Genomic DNA, 8,683 nt, shown 5'->3' on the forward strand with positions numbered 1-8,683 from the left:
AATTCCCCATCTTAGCCTTTGGAGTTGTGACAAAAATTAGTTTCATGCTATATTTAAAAATATTTTTTATGACATGTGCATATGTGGCACGCTTTTCATGTAAAAATGATGTTTATAGATGCAATATGTAAAAATGGTGAAAAATATCACATGTTATGTAAGTATGCACTAAATATATCATATAATATGATATTTTATGCTCAAAATGATACTTGAAATATGAATGAAATATTTATCAATAATTCATAAATAATCTATCAAAGTGTAAGTTAGAGGCTAACTTACAAACTTCCAGAGAAATTCAAAAATAACGTCGTAGCTGCGTAAATCATATGTATACTAAGTTAGAGTTAATATTCTATGGTTGAGGTTCAAAATAAAATGTTTCAAAAATTAGGTATTTATAAAAATACCCCTAGGCTTTCAAAAATTATCATTTAGGCCCTAAATTTTCGTTAATTGCAAACGAACTCCAAATTTAATCAAATTTCATGAACTTCATATTTTTGGTATTCTAAAGCCATCTATTCCCTTGGATTTTCAAAACTCAAAGTGGAACATTCCTAAACAGTCCCAACTCGTGGCATGCATCTTAGATGCCTAAGTGTGTTTTCAACTATTGATCCCTATGAATGCATGCATATGAGATTTTCTTTAATCACAAATGAGCACTAACATCTTTAATGACATAATGAAGGCTAATTCTTGGATAATCAAGTTCATCCCAGCACTTAATCATGGCTAAAATATCCTTAATCTCCACTTTATTCAAAACAGATTTATACTTGATGATCAAAACAAGATAGATTTAAAACCTATCATGACATTCTTTTAATCACAATTAAAACATTCCATAATCATTGTAAGACATTAATAAATTATATCAAATCATGCTTACGACATGCCATAGCTAAATTTTCACTTAAAAATATTTAAACATTCAAACCATCCTTTAAATGACCCGATTTTGAACTAAGCATGATAACCTTATCAAAATTCAACCTAATTCTATATCAACACTTGGAAACAAAGTTTGACATGTTAACTAAGATCAAGACAAGAAAACTTAAAAAGTTTGTGACCTTCCAAGCACTTTAGACAACCTTGCTCAAGAACACTTAATAACTCACCAAAACTCATTCAGTTTCACTCTATTACTCGCTAAAGGGGAGAAATGCCATCAAGACTCAAGAGGAAGCTTGGAGCTGAGGTGTGGAAGAAATGAGTAAGTGAGAGAGGTGTTTATAGGGTTCAAGAGGGGAGAGACGTTGGCCTCGGTACTTGGTGATTGGATGAAGTGAGAGGTGTACAAGTCTGAAATTTTTCCAGCTTGCTTCCAAGGCTTTGAGTCATCTTGTGCAAGGGAATAATGGCTTCGAGTCACTATGATTTTTTTCAACATACTTAATTATTAAAAAAAACATACATAACTTTACTAACAATTAGATCTTTAATCATTTAATAAAAAATTAAAAAATATAATAAAATGTATGATCGAAAAGATTAGAGCCAAAATCATAGGTTCATTTAATATTTTTCTTATACGGAACTCCGATTACGCAATTTAGATAAAAAAAAAAGAGATATTTTGTTAAAAGTTGAATAAAATATTATTTTTATTTTAAAATTTAAAAAAAACAAATTATTTATTCTATTTTATTTACAAATTTAAAAAAATTATAATAATATAAATGAAATAAAATGAAAAGAATTGATTTTCCTGCCGGACTGAATTTTCGAATCGGAGGATTGCATGCCCTAATTTTATTGATCGCGAGGCAAACACGCCCATCTTACATACACTTCAAAATTTTTAATATTCGCTGCATCCGTACTCTCTGCGTCCCCCTCGTACATCTGTTCGATCTTCAGGACGGAGATGGAAGCGAATACTTCTCCGTTCAAGGTAAGCCTCCTCTACAAAACTCAAACAACTCGGTTCTTGGAAGTAGGAATGGCTTTGTATGCGTGTAGTATGTGTAAGTTAACTCGAGTAATGGAGAGGCAGAACTAGGTAATTATCACTTTTCTTCTTCTCCATTTTTCTCCGCAGCCAAACGGGCTTGTATTAGACCCTTAGATTTTCTGCTAGTGCAAGGAGACCCGCATTATGTGTGCACAGTTCTTTACTTGTAACGGGTGCGACTTGGTTTGAATTTCAGATATGCTTTTATTTTGAAGGGTAATAGATAATAATCAAGTGAAAACACCTGAAGTTTGGATTTTTAATGACTAGTGAACTTCGAATTGAACGAAGGTTTCAACACTACATCAAAATTCTCTTTAATTGCTCGGTAGAGCGGGAAACGAAATGAGAAACTCAATTCTGAAATCTTCTGTTCATTTCTTGTATACAATACATTGTGTGCCTGAAGTCATCTGAAATGTGAGCTGCAGATGAAATATGACCATTGAAATGAATAATTTTTCCAAATTGCTTGACTTGACATAGGCTGTTGTGCAGATAATTTTGGGATCATCTTCAATAGCACGTCGAACAATATTAGCTGAGATGGGATACGAGTTTACAATTATGGTATTTTTTACTCTCAGCTATCTACTATTTTTTTTTCTGATTTCCACAAAATTAACCTTTTAGTTACTTAGACTGCAGATATTGATGAAAAATGCATACGAAAGGATAAGCCAGAAGACTTGGTTATGGCTCTCGCTGAGGCAAAGGTTGTGTTCAGTTTTCCAAATATTGAACTGCAAAGGAAAATGTCATAAATTCTGCTTTTGGCTGCTGTGTACAATCTTAGTTATAAAGATATTCCTTATTAAAAAAAAAAAAAGTTGTAAAGATACTCATTCTTTTGCTAAGTAGCCAAAGCGGTTGTAAGGCTAATGGATTCATGCAGAAACAATGTGGATATTAAGCTCCGCTTACCATGCTTAATTTATATTCTCAATCCCTCTATCCACAAGTGATCTCATTCAGCAGGACAAGCTGGAGCATGCTAAACTAGCTGCTTAATTTACAGACCACTCTCATAATTCATGATTATTAAAGGGATTTAGATTTAGCTTATTTTATATTTCCCTTTTTTAGTCATTAATTCTCCCTCTTTGCACGTGTATTTATTGTCATAAGTTCCATTTGTGTCAAAAGTGAAGTGTGGGTTTGGCTTAGGTGTTTTTCATTAATCCAGTGTGAACTGCATCTCAGGCTGATGCTATCATATCAAAACTACAAATTATCAATCATCAAGAGAAGGATGTTGAACAAACAATCTTGATTGCTGCTGACACAGTATGTCTTGCTTTGGTTTTCTTTTTGACTCAGTCCCTGTTTCAGAAACACCCATATGGGATCTTGTATTACCTAATGCCATTTATGGACCGAGGATACATTGACTTTGAAAATAGAAAGTATAGTAGTATATGTTTCAAAGTGGTTTGCTTGCACTTCTTTGCTGTGCACGTTTGTAATGCCATATACTCCATGTTATTGATCAAGGAAGATGGGACAGTTCTGGTTATTTTATTCCACTGACACTGAATTAAAATTTTCCTTGCTAGATGCAGATCAGAATATGACAAATGCAGACCTGGGTATTGGATTTTTAGTTATTCTGGTTTTTTGCATTGAATATTTGAGCATTTGGGTTTAATTAATCTTTTGTATGAATTCAAATTTACTAACTTATCGTGATTAAAGTATTGGTTTGAATAAAAAATAATGCTGTTGGCCTTTATGCCTGTATTTTGTCTTATTTAGGAATATTTTATCACTCTCACTATACTTTGGGGTAAATATAAGATATTCACCACCTGATAGCAATTATAATGCTTTGATGTTCAACTGTTGCATCTGTGGAGTTCTTTTTTGTTCTGATAATTCCCTTGCCTGTCTTCCCGCCCTCTTGGCTGCAGTAACATGAATAGTTTAATGTTAAAAAAAAGTTATGGTCATTGCATATATGAAGGTTACGGGTTTTGGGTCGAAGCTGACCTGTGACCAGGTATTTAACATAGCTGATGGTAACTTCTTCTCAGGCAGAAGCCATCTTACAAAGGCCCATTGGTGACTACATAAAGGATGCTGAGCCAACACTGTTAATTACTTGTGACCAAGTACAAACCTAGTCCTTTGACATTTTTTATTCCTAATTTACTTGATGCATATGTGTTGCCTTTTGAAACTTGGTAAGAAATCTCCACATCATGTAATATGGTATGTTGGGTTGCCTTATTACTTGCCCCTCTTCCCTCTCCCTGGAGAGCGATGATTATTATAAGCCTCTTAATGCCATGTTCAGAAGATGATTTGGAGTCAATTGTATCAATAAGTCAACTATCAGAAAAGAAGTGTGGGTGTCTACAAGTTGGAGTATTTAATTTATTTAGGTTGTAAAAAAATTTTATGAAGATAATTGCAAAATGGTTTTGACTATCAAGCTAGGAATTCTATGGATTGGTAAAACTTGAGCTTTTCAGTGTGCCAAATTGTAAATTTGATTAGATACTTTATTGTAATGCTAACTACTCGGGGAAGGATAAATTTATCAGGTTTGATTGCATTTTCCTCCCTAAACTGCTACCTCATTCTCAGTTGCACTCTTAAACTTTCACTCAGTACAATTCAGACCCTAGTTTGAAGTTTTAGGTTGCGTTTGGATGTTGAAGTGAGTTGAGTTGAGTTGAGTTGAGATGATAAAATATTATTAGAATATTATTTTTTAATATTATTATTATTTTAGGATTTGAAAAAGTTGAATTGTTTATTATATTTTATATTGGGATTTGAAAAAATTGTAATGATGAGTTGAGATGAATTGAGAGATGTTTGTCATCCAAACAAAGCCTTAATCTACCCCCTCCATCAAAAAGCCCATTATGCTTAAGATAACATTTTTCAGTTTGCATGAGCTGTGTACATTAGATGTTTGTAGAAAGAATTCTTCCACCTGTTGATATCTGTTCCATTATGATTTGTGCATGCCATTGCAATCCCATGAGAATTTCTGGACGCTGATGTTTCCTATGCCACATCTGTATATTGTATCCTCGAACATAAATGGCCTCCTAGTAACAAGATTCTTTGTAGATATGGACTTCCAATTTTTTTTACCTTGCTGTGAAGGGAACTTTGTTGTACATAGTTTCTCACTGTTAATATTAAATGATCTGGAGGTGGTGGTCTATGAAGGTGTGGTCAGGGAAAAACCATCGAGTAAGGAGGAAGCAAGACAGTATTTGAAAGGTTTGCTTAACTCTCTCTCTCTCTCTCTCTACACCCCCCCCCCCCCAAACAGTTCACTGTTGTTATCCTATCACATAACTCTGGTGATTTACCAACACGGTTTCAGACTATTCTGGGAGCCATGCAGCAACAGTGGGATCTGTGCTAGTTACAAACCTTAAGACAGGATTCAGAAAAGGAGAATGGGACCGAGTGGAGGTACCATATGCTTCTATTCCTTCATTTGTGAAACTTTTTTATAATTATTGTTGAGCTTTTTTCCCCTTTTGAATATCTTTCCATTCAAGACATTATATGGTTATTATACCATTTTTTTATAAGTAAAATAAAATTTTATTAAAAAAACTAATAAGGCATATCCTAATAAACATAGAGCATACAAGAGAACACCTAATTACAAGTTAGGAGCTAGAAAAGGAAACAAGAAAATCATGAAAATTAGCCCCATTAAGAAAAATATTAGAGGCCCAAAGAAATAAGGTATGGAAGAAAAGGCATCTAAGCTCTTTTTTTTTATTGGCACCGGGTGTCCGAGAACAAAGTCATGACAAGTTATTTAATTTGGACAGTTCAAGGGGAAGTTCCCCTAGAAGCATCTAAGCTCTTTAAACGAGCGTTCCTGGTCTTCAAAACTTTGGCCATTCATTTCAAGCCAAATACACCACATGAGGCATAGAGGAATCATTTTCCATACGGCTGCGATTTTGGGGTTACTCTGGAAACCTCTCCAGCAAACTCTTGATTTAGTGGGTCCACAAAAGATCACTTGGAAGGTCATAGGATGCCTAGCAGAATATCCTGTGACAATGAACTTAAGAAGATACTTTATTGAAATTTGAAACAGGATGCCTACTAGAATATCCTGGAGAAATTCTATTTGCAGTCCTCAAGTGGGGACTGCATGTGCAAGCCCATTATTAAATGAGAGAAAACATCATTTTAGGAGGGATAATTTTGTAATTTTAAAAAATTTTAAAGTTAAAATAGCCTAGGCTTGCATTGCAGTCCCCATTTGAGGACTGTATCTAGCATTGCTCAATATCCTGTGACAATGAACTTAAGAAGATACTTTATTGAAATTTGAAACAATCTCTTCTGGCATGTTTTGTGTAATTGTAATTTTGAACTCCATATGCTGAACAAAAAAAGGATAATAATAGAAATTGGTGTTCCTACCTAGGTGTTTCTCTTTTATAAATTCTGTGTACTTGGGCTAAGCCTTTGCGTTGTTAAATAAAAAATAATAATAATGAATATTAAATTTAAAGTTAGTGTTGTACAATATTAGATAAGGAACACCTTTTCACCAAATCATTGCTGGTATTACATTACAGGTTCTATTTTGCTTGCTAAACTCTTCGTTTGCTAACTTGCCATAATTATATAGTTTTACGCTTAGAGTACTTTAAAGTTGCGTTAGAAGAGATCTCCTCAGTTGAACAGTAGAATTTTAAATATTTTGGTGTATACACTTGATACATGCTACATATGGCTACACATCGTTTAGGTTTCATTCTATGACATTGAAAGTCAAGGAATCCAGGTTTGACTAAAGGAGTTCTATGTTTCTAATTTTGTTTATATCGATAAAAAAATGTTTCTAGTTTTGTTTTATTTGTTCTTTTAATGATTCATTTGCTTACTTACATTTTCGTTTTAGTATTCCATTTGGAAATTTATCTCATTTTATTTTATTTCTTTTGTTCCCAATCCTTTGTTTATCTTTAATTATCCATTTGCTGATAAATGATACATAATGTTGTGATTCGCTGCAGATCTATTTCCATGAAATACCAGATGAAATCATTGAGAAACTGGTATTCATATTTTTCTTTCATTGAAATTGGCGGTAGCTTCTGCATCATTTATGAGATACAAGATATTTTGCTCCACCGTTCTTTTTTTCCTTTCTCAGATTGAGGAGGGGATTGTGCTTAATGTTGCCGGAGGACTGATCATAGAGCATCCTTTGATTCTGCCCTTCGTCAAACAAGTGGTTGGTTTGCTAATCTTAGTTTAACCATTAAAAGAGTCGAAAACTTAGGTGATTGACATAGGAGACATGGAGTAGGTGAGCTAGCCAAGCAAGTATCATGTCCCAATTTGTGGTTCCCTGCATGAATTCACGATTCAGTTGATCAGACATTGTCACCAAAACCTCTTATATATTGACCTCCCAAGTAATCTTGCGCATAAAGCTGTTATTTAAAGATGGCTTGCTTCTTGGGAATACAACTTGGAAGTTTGTGACATTTTGGCATGGCCATTGATCCTTTAATCGACGTCATCACCCATTAACCTGAGGTGTCATATAAAATTAACACAACCCTAATGTAATAAATTATAAGAAGATATAAGTTGAGCAAGTTTTGGTTGGCAAGTTGGGGGGTTAAAAGCCTGGAAACTAAAAGAAATGTGTCTAAATTGCTGTTGCTTCAGGTTTCTTAACAAATTTATCAAGGGAGTAAATTTCTGTCTCAGTTAGGCAGAGTGTTGGTCTTGATCAGAACTTATCCATTCAATCATAATTCTGAGCAACCTTCTCATATGCCTGAATTCAAGCTGTTAAACTCAGGCCGAGGGGTTGCCTGGATAAGTTGCTTCAATGAGTCCAAATGGTCTGTCCTTGGCTTTTTGGGTTTATCAAGGATGAGTCATTTGCTGCCAATTCAACTTCATTACAGTGTCTCTGAACAGCTTGTAATTCCTTTGCTTTGGTTCACTAATTGCCGACATTTCTTCTATGCTTGGGTAGACATAATAATTGGTGGTATTCTTTGCAGGTTGGAACAACAGATAGTGTGATGGGGCTCCCCAAAGCTCTGACTGATAAACTTTTGAGGGAGGCCCTATAGCTGCCCAAGACACTGCTTCTTCATACTTGATAACCAGCTGAGCCACTTTAACTGCATCTGTTATGCCTGATTTTGGTTTCATTAAATCAATTGTTATCTAAATGTCTGGCAGGAGCCTTTTTAGTATTATTTGTTACTTATCCATTCGAATTGTTTGTCTATTCAAGTTTCTTTGTTGATAGAAGATTACATACTTGATTCGTAAGCCATTTATCTCTGAATCCATTTGTTTTTTTTTTATATATAGATAATAAGAGAATTTATTCTTAGTAAATAGGCATAGTCCAAACACACAGGAAGTATACAAGTGAGTACACCTAAATACAAGCTAAGGCAAAACAGAACTAAGGCAAAACATTACAAATATTCAATTGTTGCAGGGCAAATCATTAATATAAAAACTTAAAGATTGTTATGGTCTAATCTTCATCAATCTCTGATTTACTTGAACCCTAAACTCTTAAAATCTTAGCACTATACCAAGCTTCCGAATTGGACATCTACGACAAGTACTTACTCTATCGGCTTTGATCCAATGGTGGTCCTGTTCTCGGTTTGTCACTTTACTCGTCTATTAGTATTCAATAATTTAAAAGTTATGCTAGTACGATATAAAGACATT

At 34.1% G+C, this 8,683-nt stretch overlaps 1 protein-coding gene across 6 annotated transcripts; it reads left to right on the forward strand.

Moving 5' to 3' along the window:
* The first annotated feature begins 1,710 nt into the window (after window positions 1–1,710).
* LOC108991743 (7-methyl-GTP pyrophosphatase) lies at window positions 1,711–8,270 on the forward strand. Of its 6 annotated transcripts, none has more exons than XM_018966127.2 (10): window positions 1,711–1,906; window positions 2,465–2,536; window positions 2,608–2,682; window positions 3,170–3,253; window positions 4,000–4,077; window positions 5,137–5,206; window positions 5,313–5,404; window positions 6,982–7,023; window positions 7,122–7,202; window positions 7,990–8,270. In XM_018966127.2, the coding sequence occupies exons 1-10, from the start codon at window positions 1,880–1,882 to the stop codon at window positions 8,059–8,061; spliced, it is 693 nt and encodes a 230-aa protein (XP_018821672.1). In that variant the 5' UTR covers window positions 1,711–1,879; the 3' UTR covers window positions 8,062–8,270. The 6 variants fall into 6 exon arrangements, with proteins under 6 accessions (XP_018821672.1, XP_018821671.1, XP_018821673.1 ...); XM_018966126.2 differs by having other exon boundaries at window positions 1,737–1,906; window positions 2,453–2,536; XM_018966128.2 differs by lacking the exon at window positions 4,000–4,077 and having other exon boundaries at window positions 1,737–1,906; window positions 2,453–2,536.
* The last annotated feature ends 413 nt before the right edge of the window (window positions 8,271–8,683 follow it).

The sequence above is a fragment of the Juglans regia genome, chromosome 15 (genome assembly GCF_001411555.2).
Source record: "Juglans regia cultivar Chandler chromosome 15, Walnut 2.0, whole genome shotgun sequence".
Classification (NCBI taxonomy): Eukaryota; Viridiplantae; Streptophyta; class Magnoliopsida; order Fagales; family Juglandaceae; genus Juglans; species Juglans regia.

Bases quoted from the DNA above. Each gene is read 5' to 3' on its own strand.
- LOC108991743 (XM_018966126.2), top strand. From the start codon at position 1,880: ATGGAAGCGAATACTTCTCCGTTCAAG. The intron at 4,078-5,136 runs GTACAAACCTAG...AATGATCTGGAG, and splicing joins TGTTAATTACTTGTGACCAA to GTGGTGGTCTATGAAGGTGT. The intron at 5,207-5,312 runs GTTTGCTTAACT...ACACGGTTTCAG, and splicing joins AGCAAGACAGTATTTGAAAG to ACTATTCTGGGAGCCATGCA.